This window comes from Lithobates pipiens, unplaced genomic scaffold, assembly GCF_037356315.1.
Source record: "Lithobates pipiens isolate NorthernLeopardFrog02 unplaced genomic scaffold, aLitPip1_a1.2 Scaffold_10, whole genome shotgun sequence".
NCBI classification, from domain to species: Eukaryota; Metazoa; Chordata; class Amphibia; order Anura; family Ranidae; genus Lithobates; species Lithobates pipiens.
The window spans coordinates 34,426,656-34,444,907 of record NW_027507686.1 but is presented as its reverse complement, the minus strand read 5'-3'; the positions used below and the strand labels follow the sequence as shown (position 1 = coordinate 34,444,907).

Sequence of the window (18,252 nt, the reverse complement as noted above, 5' to 3'; positions counted from 1 at the left end):
CGCTGTGAGATGTGCAGTGATTTCTGTTCCGTGTATAGGGTTTGCAGGATCTCCTCCCGGCCGGCAGGGGCGCTGCGCGTTGCCGCCTTCTCAGCGCGGCTCCCGGAAGTCGGTATCGGTGTCGCCGGGCTGGCTGCGCTGGTTGCCGCCTCTCCCCCTCTCTTCCTGCAGCTGCTGCTGAGAGGCGGCCGGCGGGCCTTGTGCTCCGCCCCTCAAGCCGTCATGCCGGGCCCGCAGGCCGGGAGCAGAGCCCGGGTTTATGCCGATGTCAACAGCCAGAGGAGCCGAGACTATTGGGACTACGAGGCGCACCAGCCCGCCTGGGGGTGACTGACCGGGATGTGTGGGGGAGGGGGGCGTGTATGTTGGTTGGGGGGGATTTTCTGTCATCAGGAGACATTTGTTTTTGATCTGTTACCCCTGGCAACCGCCCGCCATTCCCCTCACTATTTCTGCAGAGCGACATCAGAAATCTGATTGGCCCATCCACCCATCAGGCTCTCTTCTCTTTCCATCGATGCCAGACATGGTGATCCGGGGATGGGGGAGGGGTTATAGTGTTTAAATATGTATAATATTCTCCATGCCCCTCCCCTTCCTGACTGGTATTGTTTCCCCCACCCCCCCCCCCCCAGGGACCTCCCTCCATACCGTTCTGACACCCCCCCCCTCCCCCATACTTTGCCCTCAACACTGACCCCTCTGTACTGTCCCCGCCCCCCAAGATGACTCCCCCTTCTGTACCTTTGCCCCCCCCCCCCCCCCCCCCGGAAGGATGACTCCCCTTTTGTACTGTCCCCCACAAACACTATTTCTTTTCTGTACTGTCCCCCCGTCAACGACGACTCCCCTCATGTGCTGTCCCGGCCCCCCGCCACGACGACTCCCCTTCTGTACTGTCCCTGGTCCCCTGCCACGACGACTCCCCTTCTGTACTGTCGTCCCTGGTCCCCCGCCACGACGACTCCCCTTCTGTACTGTCGTCCCTGGTCCCCCGCCACGACGACTCCCCTTCTGTACTGTCGTCCCTGGTCCCCCGCCACGGCGACTCCCCTTCTGTACTGTCGTCCCTGGTCCCCCGCCACGGCGACTCCCCTTCTGTACTGTCGTCCCTGGTCCCCCGCCACGGCGACTCCCCTTCTACGCTGTCCCCCGCCACGACGACTCCCCTTCTGTACTGTCGTCCCTGGTCCCCCGCCACGGTGACTCCCCTTCTACGCTGTCCCCCGCCACGACGACTCCCCTTCTGTACTGTCGTCCCTGGTCCCCCGCCACGACGACTCCCCTTCTGTACTGTCGTCCCTGGTCCCCCGCCACGACGACTCCCCTTCTGTACCCTGGTCTCCCGCCACGACGACTCCCCTTCTGTACTGTCGTCCCTGGTCCCCCGCCACGGCGACTCCCCTTCTGTACTGTCGTCCCTGGTCCCCCGCCACGGCGACTCCCCTTCTGTACTGTCGTCCCTGGTCCCCCGCCACGGCGACTCCCCTTCTGTACTGTCGTCCCTGGTCCCCCGTCACGGCGACTCCCCTTCTGTACTGTCGTCCCTGGTCCCCCGTCACGACGACTCCCCTTCTGTACTGTCGTCCCTGGTCCCCCGTCACGACGACTCCCCTTCTGTACTGTCGTCCCTGGTCCCCCGCCACGACGACTCCCCTTCTGTACTGTCGTCCCTGGTCCCCCGCCACGACGACTCCCCTTCTGTACTGTCGTCCCTGGTCCCCCGCCACGTCGACTCCCCTTCTGTACTGTCGTCCCTGGTCCCCCGCCACGTCGACTCCCCTTCTGTACTGTCGTCCCTGGTCCCCCGCCACGTCGACTCCCCTTCTGTACTGTCGTCCCTGGTCCCCCGCCACGACGACTCCCCTTCTGTACTGTCGTCCCTGGTCCCCCGCCACGACGACTCCCCTTCTGTACTGTCGTCCCTGGTCCCCCGCCACGACGACTCCCCTTCTGTACTGTCGTCCCTGGTCCCCCGCCACGACGACTCCCCTTCTGTACTGTCGTCCCTGGTCTCCCGCCACGACGACTCCCCTTCTGTACTGTCGTCCCTGGTCTCCCGCCACGACGACTCCCCTTCTGTACTGTCGTCCCTGGTCTCCCGCCACGACGACTCCCCTTCTGTACTGTCGTCCCTGGTCTCCCGCCACGACGACTCCCCTTCTGTACTGTCGTCCCTGGTCTCCCGCCACGACGACTCCCCTTCTGTACTGTCGTCCCTGGTCTCCCGCCACGACGACTCCCCTTCTGTACTGTCGTCCCTGGTCTCCCGCCACGACGACTCCCCTTCTGTACTGTCGTCCCTGGTCTCCCGCCACGACGACTCCCCTTCTGTACTGTCGTCCCTGGTCTCCCGCCACGACGCCTCCCCTTCTGTACTGTCGTCCCTGGTCTCCCGCCACGACGCCTCCCCTTCTGTACTGTCGTCCCTGGTCTCCCGCCACGACGCCTCCCCTTCTGTACTGTCGTCCCTGGTCTCCCGCCACGACGCCTCCCCTTCTGTACTGTCGTCCCTGGTCTCCCGCCACGGCGCCTCCCCTTCTGTACTGTCGTCCCTGGTCTCCCGCCACGGCGCCTCCCCTTCTGTACTGTCGTCCCTGGTCTCCCGCCACGGCGCCTCCCCTTCTGTACTGTCGTCCCTGGTCTCCCGCCACGGCGACTCCCCTTCTGTACTGTCGTCCCTGGTCCCCCGCCACGGCGACTCCCCTTCTGTACTGTCGTCCCTGGTCCCCCGCCACGGCGACTCCCCTTCTGTACTGTCGTCCCTGGTCCCCCGCCACGGCGACTCCCCTTCTGTACTGTCGTCCCTGGTCCCCCGCCACGGCGACTCCCCTTCTGTACTGTCGTCCCTGGTCTCCCGCCACGGCGCCTCCCCTTCTGTACTGTCGTCCCTGGTCTCCCGCCACGGCGACTCCCCTTCTGTACTGTCGTCCCTGGTCTCCCGCCACGGCGACTCCCCTTCTGTACTGTCGTCCCTGGTCTCCCGCCACGGCGACTCCCCTTCTGTACTGTCGTCCCTGGTCTCCCGCCACGGCGACTCCCCTTCTGTACTGTCGTCCCTGGTCTCCCGCCACGGCGACTCCCCTTCTGTACTGTCGTCCCTGGTCCCCCGCCACGGCGACTCCCCTTCTGTACTGTCGTCCCTGGTCCCCCGCCACGGCGACTCCCCTTCTGCGCTGTCCCCCGCCACGGCGACTCCCCTTCTGCGCTGTCCCCGGCCCCCCCACAATGACGACTCCCCTTCTGTGCTGTCGTCCCTGGTCCCCCGCCACGGCGACTCCCCTTCTGCTCTGTCCCCCGCCACGGCGACTCCCCTTCTGCGCTGTCCCCCGCCACGGCGACTCCCCTTCTTCGCTGTCCCCGGCCCCCCCACAATGACGACTCCCCTTCTGTGCTGTCGTCCCTGGTCCCCCGCCACGACGACTCCCCTTCTGTGCTGTCGTCCCTGGTCCCCCGCCACGACGACTCCCCTTCTGTGCTGTCCCCGGCCCCCCCACAACAGCAACTCTCCTTCTGTACTGTCACTGTCATCACTGGCCCCCTGCAATGACGACTCCCCTTCTGTCCTGTTCCGGCCCCCCTGTAACAACGACGACTCCACTTCTGTACTGTCCCTCGCAACGACGACTCCCCTTCTGTCCTGTCCTCTACCCCCCCCCCCCCCCCCCCCGATGACTCCCCTCTTGTCCTGTTCCTGGCTCTCCGCAGCGACAACTCCCCTCATGTGCTGTCTTCCGGAACGACTCCCCTTCTGTGCTGTTCCCCGCAATGACGACTCCACTTCTGTACTGTCCCCGGCCCCTCGCATGGACGACCCCCCCTTCTGTACTGTCCCCGGCCCCCCACAAAGACTATATCTTTTCTGTACTGTCCCGGCAACAATGACTTCCCTCATGTGCTGTCCCGGGCCCCCACAATGACGACTCGCCTTCTGTACTGTGCCCCGCAACGACGACTCCACTTCTGTACTGTCCCCGCGCCCCCCCCCCCCCCCCCCCGCAACGAAGACTCCACTTCTGTACTATCACTATCGTCCCTGACCCTGACCCCCCCCCCCCCCCCACAATGACTGCCCCTTCTGTCCTGTCCCCGGCCCCCCACGACGATGATTCCCCTTCTGTATTGTCCTCAGCTCCCTGCAACGACGACCCCCCCGCAATGACGACTCCCCTTCTGTACTGTCACTTGCCCCCTGCAAGGACGACTTCCCTTCTTTACTGTTCCCGGCCCCCCCCCCCCCCCCACAAAGACTATTTCTTTTCTGTACTGTCCCCTCGGCAATGCCGACTCCCCTCGTGCTGTCCCGGGCCCCCGCAACAATGACTCTCCTCATGTGCTGACTCCCCTTCTGCCCCCCCAATGACGACTCCCCTTCTGTCCTGTCCTCTGCCCCCCCTGCAAGACGTCCCCGCAAAACGAATCTCCTGTCCCCCCCCCCCCCCCCCGGAAGACGACTGTCCCAGCCCCCCCCGCAAGACGACTCTCCTTCTGTCCTGTCCCCAGCCCCCCCTGCAAGACGACTATCCTTCTGTCCTGTCCCCCCCGCAAGACGACTCTCCTTCTGTCGTGTCCCCAGCCCCCCCCCCCCGCAAGACGACTCTCCTTCTGTCCTATACTCAGCACCCCCCCCCCCGCAAGACTACTCTCCTGTCCTGTCCCCAGCCCCCCCCCCCCGCAAGACTACTCTCCTTCTGTCCTGTCCCCAGCCCCCCCGCAAGACCACTCGCCTTCTGTCCTGTCCCCAGCCCCCCACAAAGACTATATCTCTTCTGTACTGTCCCGGCAACAATGACTTCCCTCATGTGCTGTCCCGGGCCCCCACAATGACGACTCCACTTCTGTGCTGTCACTGTCGTCCCTGGCCCCCCGCATTGACGACTCCCCTTCTGTCCTGTTCCTGGCCCCCTCCCGCATTGACTCCCCCCCCCCCTTCTGTCCTGTTCCTGGCCCCCTCCCGCATTGACGACTCCCCTTCTGTCCTGTTCCTGGCCCCCCTACAATGACGATTCACCTTCTGTCCTGTTCCTGGCCCCCCCCCCGCAATGACGACTCCACTTCTGTCCTGTTCCTGGGCCCCCCCCCCCCGCAATGACTCCCCTTCTGTACTGTCACTGTCCTCCCTGACCCCCCCCCCCCCCCCCACAACGACTCCCCTTCTGTATTGTCCTCAGCTCCCTGCCACGATGACTCCCCTTCTATACTGTCACTGTCGTCCCTGGGCCCCCCCCCCGAAATGACGACTCCCCTTCTGTCCTGTTCCTGGCCCCCCCGCAATGACTCCCCTTCTTTACTGTCCCCGGCCCCCCACAAAGACTGTTTTTTTTCTGTACTGTCCCCTCGGCAATGACGACTCCCCTCGTGCTGTCCCGGGCCCCCACAATGATGACTCTCCTCATGTGCTGTCCCCCGCAACGATGACTCTCCTTCCGTACTGTCCCCGCCCCCCCCCCCCCCGCAAAACGGATCTCCTGTCCCTCCCCAGAAGACGATTGTCCCCTGCTTCCCCCCGCAAGACGACTCTCCTTCTGTCCTGTCCCCGCCCCCCCCCCCACCCGCAAAACGAATCTCCTGTCCCTCCCCGGAAGACTACTGTCCCCTGGCACCCCCCCCCAAGACGACTCTCCTTCTGTCCTGTCCCCCGGGCCCCCCCACAAGACGACTGTCCTGTCCCCCCCCCCCCCCCCCGCTAGACGACTCTCCTTCTGTCCTGTCCCCGGCCCCCTCCCCCACAAGATGACTCTCCTTCTGTCCTGTCCCCGGCCCCCCCCCCCCCCCCCGCAAGACAACTCTCCTTCTGTCTTGTCCCCAGCCCCCCCTGCAAGACGTCCCTGTCCCTCCCCGGAAGACGACTGTCCCTGCTCCCCCCCCCCCCCCCACAAGACAACTGTCCTGTCCCGGCCCCCCCCCCACAAGATGACTGTCCTTCTGTCCTGTCCCCGCCCCCCCCCCCCCCGCAAGATGACTATCCTTCTGTCCTGTCCCCGGCCCCCCTCCCCCGCAAGACGACTCTCCTTCTGTCCTGTCCCCGGCCCCCCTCCCCCGCAAGACGACTCTCCTGTCCTGTCCTCAGCCCCCTCCGCAAGACTACTCTCCTCCTGTCCTGTCCTCAGCCCCCTCCGCAAGACGACTCTCCTTCTGTCCTGTCCCCGCCCCCCCCCCCCAGCAAGACGACTCTCCTTCTGTCCTGTCCCCAGCCCCCCCCCCCCCCCGCAAGACGACTCTCCTTCTGTCCTGTCCCCAGCCCCCTCCTGCAACGACTCTGCTTCTGTACGTCCCCCCCCCCACCCGGAACGACGACTCTGCTTCTGTATGTCCCCCCCCCCCTCCGCAACGACGACTCTGCTTCTGTACGTTCCCCCCCCCCCCCCTCCGCAACGACGACTCTGCTTCTGTACGTCCCCCCCCCTCTGCAACGACGACTCTGCTTCTGTACGTTCCCCCCCCCCCCCCCCCCCCCTCCGCAACGACGACTCTGCTTCTGTACGTCCCCCACCCCCCCTCCTCAACGACGACTCTGCTTCTGTACGTCCCCCACCCCCCCCTCCGCAATGACGACTCTGCTTCTGTACGTCCCCCCCCCCCCCCTCCGCAATGACGACTCTGCTTCTGTACGTCCCCCCCTCCGCAACGACGACTCTGCTTCTGTACGTCCCCCCCCCCCCCCCTCCGCAACGACGACTCTGCTTCTGTACGCCCCCCTCCGCAACGACGACTCTGCTTCTGTACGTCCCCCCCCCCTCCGCAACAACGACTCTGCTTCTGTACGTCCCCCCCTCCGCAATCACGACTCTGCTTCTGTACGTCCCCCCCCCCGCAACGACGACTCTGCTTCTGTACGTCTCCCCCTCCGCAACGACGACTCTGCTTCTGTACGCCCCCCCCCCCCTCCGCAACGACGACTCTGCTTCTGTACGTCTCCCCCTCCGCAACGACGACTCTGCTTCTGTACGTCTCCCCCTCCGCAACGACGACTCTGCTTCTGTACGAACAGACTTTTGAATGGACTTAGTCCGTTTGTGTGTGGCCAAGTCCGTCGGTACTCCACCGAAAGTCCGTTGAGAAGACCGTCGGACCTTGTCTGCTGGAAAGTCCGGTCGCGTGTATGTGGCATTACTCTCAGCACTGACTCTGGTCTCTGTATTGTCCTTTTTTGGTACTCTTAGCACTGACTCCACTCTCTGTACTGACCCTGTTCTTTCTATTTTTCCAATACTCTCAACACTGACCCCGCCCTCTATATTGTCCTCTCTGTACTGACCCCTGCTTTGTTTTGTCTATTCTGGTGCTCTCAGCACTGACCCCCACTCTCTGTATTGTCCCCTCTGCTCTCAGCACTGACCCCACTCTCTGTATTGTCCCCTTTGGTGCTCTCAGCACTGACCCCGCTCTGTATTGTCCCCCCTGGTGCTCTCAGCACTGACCCCGCTCTCTGTATTGTTCCCCCTGGTGCTCTCAGCACTGACCCCGCTCTCTGTATTGTTCCCCCTGGTGCTCTCAGCACTGACCCCGCTCTCTATTGTTCCCCCTGGTGCTCTCAGCACTGACCCCGCTCTCTGTATTGTTCCCCCTGGTGCTCTCAGCACTGACCCCGCTCTCTGTATTGTTCCCCCTGGTGCTCTCAGCACTGACCCCGCTCTCTGTATTGTTCCCCCTGGTGCTCTCAGCACTGACCCCGCTCTCTGTATTGTTCCCCCTGGTGCTCTCAGCACTGACCCCGCTCTCTATTGTTCCCCCTGGTGCTCTCAGCACTGACCCCGCTCTCTGTATTGTTCCCCCTGGTGCTCTCAGCACTGACCCCGCTCTCTGTATTGTCCCCCCTGGTGCTCTCAGCTCTGACCCCGCTCTCTGTATTGTCCCCCCTGGTGCTCTCAGCACTGACCCCGCTCTCTGTATTGTCCCCCCTGGTGCTCTCAGCACTGACCCCGCTCTCTGTATTGTCCCCCCTGGTGCTCTCAGCACTGACCCCGCTCTCTGTATTTTGTAGAGGTGCCCCGACATTTCAGCTGCTGAAACATATCGTCCGAAAATGGGTTTATCAGCATTTTGCCAAAAAGAGAAAAAAAGTGCATATTTATGGCACCGAAAAGGCACGCAATTTAGCTGCGATTTTTATGGTGACTCAGCCGCCATTTTTTACTATGCTTATGGTGGGTTTATCATGGGTCAAGAGACTCAAAAACTACATCAAAAACGTAACATGGGTGCGTCCTTGCTACGTTTTAATGCATTCAATGGGGAGGTGCGGTTTTTTTTAACTGACCAAAAATGCAGCAAGCAGGATTTTTAACACCACAATGGAAACGGAATACACTATTCTGAAGACGTAGAATTTAAAGGAATACATTTTCCTGAGCTTTTCTTGCGCTAAAGGTGCCAATAATGGCCAACAAATTCATATTTAAATTCATGATATTCATTAAGAAGCTGAATATAATAAAATGATATATTTTTAAAAACTAATTTTCGGGCATTTTCAGTACCAAAATTTCTGATTTTTGTTGCACCTCTAGTATTTTCCCTTCTGGTACTCTCAGCACTGACCCCGCTCTCTGTATTGTCCCCTTTTGGTATTCTCAGCACTGACCCCGCTCTCTGTATTGTCCCTTCTGGTACTCTCGGCACTGACCCCTCTCTCTGTATTGTCCCTTCTGGTACTCTCGGCACTGACCCCTCTCTCTGTATTGCCCCCTCTGGTACTCTCGGCACTGACCCCTCTCTCTGTATATTGCCCCCTCTGGTACTCTCGGCACTGACCCCTCTCTGTATTGCCCCCTCTGGTACTCTCGGCACTGACCCCTCTCTCTGTATTGCCCCCTCTGGTACTCTCGGCACTGACCCCTCTCTCTGTATTGCCCCCTCTGGTACTCTCGGCACTGACCCCTCTCTCTGTATTGCCCCCTCTGGTACTCTCGGCACTGACCCCTCTCTCTGTATTGCCCCCTCTGGTACTCTCGGCACTGACCCCTCTCTCTGTATTGCCCCCTCTGGTACTCTCGGCACTGACCCCTCTCTCTGTATTGCCCCCTCTGGTACTCTCGGCACTGACCCCTCTCTCTGTATTGCCCCCTCTGGTACTCTCGCCACTGACCCCTCTCTCTGTATTGCCCCCTCTGGTACTCTCGCCACTGACCCCTCTCTCTGTATTGCCCCCTCTGGTACTCTCGCCACTGACCCCTCTCTCTGTATTGCCCCCTCTGGTACTCTCGCCACTGACCCCTCTCTCTGTATTGCCCCCTCTGGTACTCTCGCCACTGACCCCTCTCTCTGTATTGCCCCCTCTGGTACTCTCGCCACTGACCCCTCTCTCTGTATTGCCCCCTCTGGTACTCTCGCCACTGACCCCTCTCTCTGTATTGCCCCCTCTGGTACTCTCGCCACTGACCCCTCTCTCTGTATTGCCCCCTCTGGTACTCTCGCCACTGACCCCTCTCTCTGTATTGCCCCCTCTGGTACTCTCGCCACTGACCCCTCTCTCTGTATTGCCCCCTCTGGTACTCTCGCCACTGACCCCGCTCTCTGTATTGTCCCCTTTGTTATTCACAACACTGACCCCGCTCTCTGTATTGTCCCTTCTGGTACTCTCGGCACTGACTCCGCTGTCTCTGTATTGCCCCCTCTGGTATTCACAACACTGACCCCGCTCTCTGTATTGTCCCTTCTGGTACTCTCGGCACTGACTCCGCTGTCTCTGTATTGCCCCCTCTGGTACTCTCGGCACTGACCCCGCTCTCTGTTTTGTTTGCAGGAATCAGGAAGATTATCAGCTGGTGAGGAAGTTGGGCCGCGGGAAGTACAGCGAGGTGTTTGAGGCGATAAACATCACCAACAATGAGCGTGTGGTGGTGAAGATTCTGAAGGTTTGTGAAGAATAACCTCTCTATGGTGGCGGAGTGGCCTTCATTGTCCATCTGCTCATTGTTTGATGTCACCTTTTTTAATGACTGGTCTCAAATCCCCCCCCCCCCCCCCCCCCCCAGAACCCAGACACAGAAGACACTTCTTGGGGGAAGAGGCTGACAGGAGACCCTTCCCCCCTTGGAATTTGAGCTATCTTTATGTAGTTGAGGGATTATAAACCAAAGTATACCAAAACCACTGATGTGGTATAAGCCCTCTAACATGCTGCCAGTGATTGCACATGGCAGAAGAATTGAAGCTTATTCTGCTTATATTTTGCCTTTCCCTCACCATGATAATGACATTCTTAAAACAACTTTCCATACTTCTTTGTTTTCTGAAAACATCACAGCACCCTACCCTCTCAAGAGCCCTCAGTCCTGACTCAGGCAATGGGCTGGCTCTTGGGAGGACTGAAGCGGTAAGCATTCCTAGGCTGGCTGCATTGGCATGTGGACTCTCCACAAGTGTTGCTGAGCCTCTATGATTAAAAACAGAATGAAAGGGGTGGGCAAGGGATAGTCAGGCTTGGGAGGAAAGGGCTAGGAGATGTCCTCTAGCCAGGATATGAGGTGAGCTCTATCTGTTTTGCTTCCCATTCTAATGCACATTGTGAGAAGCCCACATAGTGCAGGGAAATAAGAGTAAGCAATTTGAGTACAGGAGAGGAGCCGGTACAACTACAAGACTGGAGGGTGAGATTCAAGATTTACTTAGCAGTGGTGTTGGTTGTACTTTCCTTCACCGCAGTGCTGTGAACCGTCATTTAGTTTTGTCATGTGGTGACAAGACTTGAATAGCTTGAATGGCCGCCCAGCGCGGTCCTATCGCACCTACTTTAAATAGACCCTTAGACTGTATGTGTGTATATTCTAGGAGCTGAATGATCTCTGTCCAGCTCAGATTATTACTCATAGATAATCTGGGAATTCAGATTTAACCCTTAAACTACATCCAGATATGCTCAGTGATCCGAGTTTTAGGCAGGGTGTGGGCTTTCTATAACAGTTCAAAGAGCCATTGATCCTACAGGCTGTTTCCACAGGAATGGATCCCTGTATCTCATCCACTTAATGAGAGCATAACTAATCGGGGACACAGTTCACAATTCATCCCGGACCAATATGAATTTATATAGGACCCTGTTCTAGCAGACCTCTGCATGTGATTATATGCCTGACCTGCCATGTCACATGACCTGTGCGTGTAACAGGAGTGTCTTTTGCAGCCGGTGAAGAAGAAGAAAATAAAGCGAGAAGTGAAGATTTTGGAGAATTTGAGAGGAGGAACCAACATCATCCGACTGCTGGACACCATAAAGGACCCCGTGGTGAGCAGGAAGGAAAATTGGGGGGTTGCATGGGTTGAGTCATAAGTCTCCTTTATATTGCTCTATATTCCAAAACACCCCCATTACAGTGCCTGTCTTTTTATTGTGGAAAGACATGCTATGCATGGTGCTATGTAGACACATACAGGTGCATAAAAGTATCATAAAGTAAATTTATTTCAGTTATTCAAAAAGTGAAACTCCTATATTATATGGAGTCATTACACACAGAGTGATATATTTTAAGAATTTCTTTCTTTTTATTTTGATTATGGCTTACAGGTAGTGAAAACCCAAAATTCAGTATCTCAGAAAATTAGAATATTGTATAAGTTCAATATTTTAGACTCGTGGGGGTTGATTTACTAAAGCTGAAGCGTGCATAATTAGTCTCACTTCTGCAGAGAAACCAATCAGCTTCTAACCTCAGCTTGTTCAATTAAGCTTTGACAATAAAACCTGGAAGCCGGTTTCTATGCACAAGTGAGACTGATTTTGCACTCCAGTTTTAGTAAATAAACCCCATGGTGTCACACGCTAATCGGCTAATTAACTTACACTGCCTGTAAAGGTTTTCTGAGCCTTTATATGAGGGATATGCAATTAGCGGACCTCCAGCTGTTAGAGAACTACAAGTCCCATGAGGCATAGCAAGACTCTGACAGCCACAAGCATGACACCCAGAGGCATGATGGGACTTGTAGTTTTGCAACAGCTGGAGGTCCGCTAATTGCATATCCCTGCTTTATATGGGCTCTGTCTGGTTCAGTAGGTTACAGTCACGGAGAAGACTACTGACTTAACAGTTGTCCAGAAGACTACCATTGACACCCTCCACAAGGAGGGTAAGTCACAAAAGGTCATTGCTAAAGAAACTGGCTGTTCAGAGTGCTGTCTCCAAGCTTGTGGAAGAAAAAAGTGTGGCAGAAAAAGGTGCACAAGCAACAGGGACAACTGCAGCCTTGAGGGGATTGTGAAGCAAAGGCCATTCAAGAATTTGGGAGAGATTCACAAGAAGTGGACTACGGCTGGTGTCAGTGCTTCAAGAGCCACCATACACGAAGTATCCAGGACATGGTCTACAACTTGTCATGCCTTGTGTCAAGGCACTCCTGAACCAGAGACAATGTCAGAAGCATCTTGTCTGAGTTAAGAAGAAAAAGGACTGGACTATTGCTCAGTGGTCCAAAGTCCTTTTTTCAAATGAAAGTAAATTTTGCTTTTCATTTGGAAATCAAGGTTCCAGAGTCTGGAGAAAGAGTGGAGAGTCACAGAATCCAAGTTGCATGAGTGAGGGGCAATGTGAAGTTTCCACAGTCCGTGATGATTTGGGGAGCCGTGTCATCTGCTGGTGTTGGTCCACTGTGTTTTATCAAGTCCAAAGTCAGTGCAGCCCTCTACCAGGAAATTCTAGAGCACTTCATGCTTCCCTCTGCTGACCAGCTTTATGGAGATGCTGAGTTCATTTTCCAGCAGGACTTGGCACCTTCACACACTGCCAAAAATACCAATACCTGGTTTAATGATCATGATATCACTGTGCCTGATTGGCCAGCAAACTCGCCTGATCTATACCCCATAGAGAATCTGTGGGGTAGTGTCTAGAGGAAGATGAGACACCAGACCCAACAATGCAGACGATCTGAGGACCGATGGCAAAAGCAACCTGGGCTTCCATAACACCTCAGCAGTGCCACAGGCTGATTGCCTCCATGCCACGCCACATTAATGCAGTAATTCATGCAAAAGGGAGCCCCTAGCAAATATTGAGTACATACTATACTGTACATGGACATACTTTTCAGTAAGCCAACATTTCTGTATTACATTTTTTTATTTTTTTTATTGGTCTTATGTAATCTAATTCTCTGAGATTTTTGGTTTTCACTAGCTGTGAGTCATAATCAACATTAAAAGAAAGAGATGCTTGAAATATATGACTCTGTGTGTAATGCAGGACTTGATGAATCTCAGGCGCCAGATTGCCAGTGTAACTAGAAATTGGGTCCTGGTGCCTGGGAATTGGTCAGCTGTCAGGCACAGGGACATCGCTTCGCTAATCCAGGGATTTAAAATCCCCACAGCTCCTATCTGTACCTCTCAGTGTACAGAAAAAAGGCAGTTGGCGCTGACCAGTCAGAACTGCCCGTCTCTTCTTCTCCACTCTCGGCACATGCTTGGGATCCACTTCTTGCCTTCTGTCATCCCTACTCATTGCCATCACAGAGTACCAGGTCTGCAGCTGATCTGTGTGTGAGACGGGGGAACGGTGCAACAGGCCTGGGGCTTCGCACACAGATTTCCATGTGTCAACCGCTCCCCGTCCCACTGCTCCAGCCTGTCTGCCTGGGTGTCCCTGCTTCATCAGCCCCCTTGTGGACACGGCTGAGGGAAGGACACCACCTACTACTGAGGCCCCCCCATATAGACATGTGGGGGAGAAGAGCAGCCCATGTTCTGGGTGTGTGCATGGGGGAGGTGGGGGGAGAGTGCCACACTTCTGGAGGATTCCTCATGTACACAACATTAGGAGCACTCTCTCCCTTTTTAAGAGTGCTCCTAATCTCAGCTTGATACCTGTATAGAAGGCACCTGCGAGCCAGAAATTTTGCTGATTGGGTATCGTATACTTATTTCACTCGTTAAAATGCAACTCAATTTTATAACTTTTTTGAAATGTGTTTTTTCTGGATATGGTCCTGGAGTGGCCTAGCCAGTCTCCAGACCTTGATCCCATAGAAAATATGTGGAGGGAGCTTAAGGTTTGAGTTACCAAACATCAGTCTCAAAACCTTAATGACTTGGAGAGGATCTGCAAAAGAGGAATGGGACAAAATCCCCCCTGAGATGTGTTCAAACCTGGTGGCCATCTACAAGAAATGTCTGACCTCTGTTATTGCCAACAAGTACAAAGTCATGTTTTGCGAAGGGGTCAAATGCTTATTTCATGCATTTAAAATGCAAATCAAGTCATAACTATTTGGAAATGTGTGTTTTTTTTTTTTTTTTTTTGTAGCTCTCACTGTTAAAATAAACCTACCATTAAAATCAGCACGGTATCAAATAATTTTTTTTGCCTCACTGTAGGTCACAAGTTGCATATTATGGCTAGTGTGCCTGGGGTCCTGGATGACTTTAGTTGAGAATCGATAGGGAGACCTAACACTAGGCATGATGTCATCTCCACATATGGCAGAGAGGGGTCTGTGCTCAGATTAAAGTGTATTATCTGTCCTGTTTACCCTTTTTAATGACCACTTGTATTTCCAGTCAAAGACTCCGGCCCTGGTGTTCGAGTACATCAATAACACAGACTTTAAGGTAAGCCATTTTTGGTTTGTTGTGGTGAGATGGAAGCGGAGTGTCTGTATGTTCGCCCTGGGTGGGGTGCGATGTGTGCTGTCAGATTCTGTCACTTTAGGATGTAAAGAATCAGAAGCGGGGCTTATGTGTGTACATTACTTTGAATGCTGGAGGTAGGGGACGGGGCATGCTGGGAGTGATGGTAGTTCTTACTCTGACAGATGTTTTCTCTTTGCAGCAATTATATCAGATCCTGACAGATTACGACATTCGATATTACATGTACGAGCTTCTAAAAGTGAGTGTTTGGCATCACGTTTACGTTTTCTCCACATGTGGCATTTTTTCTTAGAGAGGCAGATTTGGGGGTGGGGGTTGTTCTACATGGTAGACAGGAGATGGAGTAGCTTAGGAATTTCTTTCCAGATTTATAGTGACCAGGAGGTCCGGCTATGGTAGACGGGTGATGGTGTAGCTGAGGGATCTCTGCCCAGATTTATAGTGACTGGTGCTTAGGTCTATTTCCTGTCATGGCTAAACACTGTTTTTGTTTAACGAAAGTGTCCTGCAAGCTGCACATCGCTGCAGACCCTGTGTAAGGGAGTATGTGATGGCCTCAGCCTGGGCTCCAACCAGGTCACATGCCCATTGTGTTTTGCTCTGCCCCTGTGATTAAGTTCTGGTTTGGAGCGAAATGTGTTTGGCATCTGTCCTAATTGGAGCCCGGGCTGGGGCTGTCGCAGGGATGTGTGGCTTGTGGGAGACTTTTTCCCTTATACATGTCTGGAGCCAAGATGAGCTCTGTGCCTAGCCAGCACTCACAGCGGTTGACACATGGATTTGGATCCTCTAGAGCAGTGATGGCGAACCTTGGCACCCCAGATGTTTTGGAACTACATTTCCCATGATGCTCCACTACAATGCAAGGTGCCAGAGCATCATGGGAAATGTAGTTCCAAAACATCTGGGGTGCCAAGGTTCGCCATCACTGCTCTAGAGTCTGAGCGGCACCCATCATTTTTGCGTTTGGTTCACTGTGTTTTTGTTGTCAGGCTCTGGATTACTGTCACAGCCAGGGGGTGATGCACCGAGACGTCAAACCGCATAACGTCATGATTGATCACCAGCAGAAGAAGGTAGTCTGAGCCCTCTCCTCTCCTCTCCAATCTTCACTCCTTCTCTCTTTCTCTCACCCATCCTAGTCTCTCTCTCTGTTGTTTCATATTGTACACCCCTATATTCAAACTTTCCCTCCATTGCTGTTTAATGAACCCTTCTTCGCCCCTTCCTGATTTCCTTTCCCCTCACCCCCATCCTCCTTTCCCTTCATCTCTGTATAATGTACCTCTTCTCTCTTTCTGATCTCCATCCTCCCTACACCACCACCAAACCTCTGATCCCTTCATCACTGTATAATGAACCCCCTTAACTTTCACCCCTTTCTTGATTTCCACTCCCACCCCCATCCTCTTCTCATCATTGTATATTAAACCCTCCAATCTTCACCCCTCCTCCTACATGATCTCCACTCCCCTTCCCCCAGCTTCTTCTTCCTCCATCACCGTAAAATGTACCTCGATTATTTGCTTCCATTTTCCTCTTCCTCCATCACTGCATATGGCCCCCATCTTCATCATTTCCTCTATGATCTCCACTTCGCTCTCCTCCCTCCATCACTGCATAATAAACCCTCCAATCTTTGCTCCTCCTTCCTTGCTATCTCCCTCCATTTCTGTATATCGAACCCCCCTACCCAATCTTCACCCCTTTCTCCATTATCTCGGCTTGCCATCCCCCATCCTCCTCTCCCTCAATCGCTGTATAATGAGCCCTTCAATCTCCACCCCCTTCTTTCATGATCTTCCACTCCCCTCATCCATCCTCCTCTCTGTATAATGTACCCTTGTTTTTTTGCTCCCGTTCTCCTCTCCCTGTACCCTGCATAATGTACCCCCCATCCTTCACTTCCATCCTTCTCTCCCTCCATCGTAGTATAGTATTGTCCCTCTGTCTTTCCCATGTGCGGTGCAACATTTGCTTTTTGTTTTGCAGCTGCGACTGATAGATTGGGGTTTGGCAGAGTTTTACCACCCAGCACAGGAGTACAATGTGCGCGTTGCCTCCCGATACTTCAAGGGACCGGAGTTGTTGGTGGATTATCAGGTGTGCAGTCTATAAATGACCCTTTCCTCGTACTGCTCTCCTTCCAAGCTCACTCTGATCATCTTCTCCCTCCTTTCCAGATGTATGATTACAGCCTGGACATGTGGAGTCTTGGCTGCATGTTAGCCAGCATGATCTTCCGCAAGGAGCCATTTTTCCACGGTCAGGACAACTACGACCAGGTAAGCTGCTGCGTGTCCGAGTGTTCTGAAGAGAAACGGACACAGGGGAGGCGTTTAATGGGCTTCCTGATCAAGTGATCACTTTGGCTGGCTGTCACAGTGATCATGTGATTGGATGCCCATTCTACCAATTGTAGTGTGTGTGTGTGTGTGTGTGTATATGTGTATATGGGGGTCAGTTTGTGCTGGAGCTGCCCATGGTCAAATTTTAGATTAGATTGGACTGCAATAGTCTTCCACTGTCATTTAGGTTCAGCCCTTAGTCTGCGAATATGCTCCTTTTTGTTGTGAAGGTTGACCTCCTCTGTCTGGGATAGGCTCCGTTCATTGTTCAGGCAGGCCTCCTCTTGTCTGTTGATAAGCTCCTTCTGACCAGGTGGTGTCCTCTGTCTATAATAAGTTCCTTCTGTTGTTTAGACAGGTCTCCTCTGTTTGTGATAGTCTCCCTCCATTGTCCAGAGGGCCTTCCCTGTCTTGCTCTGACTTCTTTTTGTATTTCTTCAGCTGGTTCGTATTGCCAAGGTCCTGGGCACTGATGAGCTGTACAATTACCTGAAGAAGTACCATATAGAGTTGGATCCCCACTTTAATGATATCCTGGGACAGTAAGTATGAATCTCCAGTTCTGCAACCAGCACAATGACCACTTCCTCAATAACTCTCTGCTTCCTTTCTCCCCCCCCCCCCCCCTCCAGACACTCGCGGAAACGTTGGGAGAATTTCCTGCACAGCGAGAACAGGCATCTGGTGAGCGCGGAGGCTCTAGACATTCTGGATAAATTACTTCGCTATGACCATCAGCAGAGACTGACTGCCAGAGAAGCCATGGAGCACCCCTATTTCTGTGAGTCACCCCAACGATCCATGTTATCTTTGCTTCCATGATCTCTCCCTGGATTGTGTGTCTGAATGAAACAGATGTGTTTGTTTTGTGTCTTGATCTGTCAGTGCTGTTTCTGGACTGTTCAGTGTGTACAAGGCCTGTGCAGAGATCCAGATATGTCAGCAATACCATCTAGAAAGTGCAAATTCAGGTCCAATTTATAGATGGAATTCCCCACACTCCCAGATTCGTCTTTTACCTGTGCTGCACAAAAGGTTATGATATCTGCTGCCTCTGTGATCCCTCCAGCATATGACTTCAGTTGATGTCCTTGAATTTCGAATGACAGACAGCAAAGCGGCTCTATATTTGTCTGGTCAGTTTTTATACATTCCTCCCCATGGAGTCATATAGTCATCCCATATGTAGCTGGCTTGTCAGAAAACAGGATCTTTTAATATCTCATCCCTGTGTCCATCCAACACAAAAGATGGACATCCAAAACGCCCAACACAAAGCAAGCGTCTCAGTATATGCAGTGTAGTGAGGAATAC

The 18,252-nt window shown here is 54.4% G+C and overlaps 1 protein-coding gene across 1 annotated transcript; it reads left to right on the top strand.

Moving 5' to 3' along the window:
* Positions 1-103: 103 nt before the first annotated feature.
* CSNK2A2 (casein kinase 2 alpha 2) lies at positions 104-17,719 on the top strand (the record flags this gene model as incomplete). Its single annotated transcript, XM_077453725.1, is given in 10 exon segments — positions 104-326; positions 9,746-9,857; positions 11,126-11,227; positions 14,498-14,548; positions 14,769-14,828; positions 15,583-15,666; positions 16,583-16,693; positions 16,774-16,875; positions 17,380-17,480; positions 17,571-17,719. Coding segments are annotated over 10 exon segments (976 nt in total), but the record flags the coding sequence as incomplete, so codon positions are not given.
* Positions 17,720-18,252: the final 533 nt, after the last annotated feature.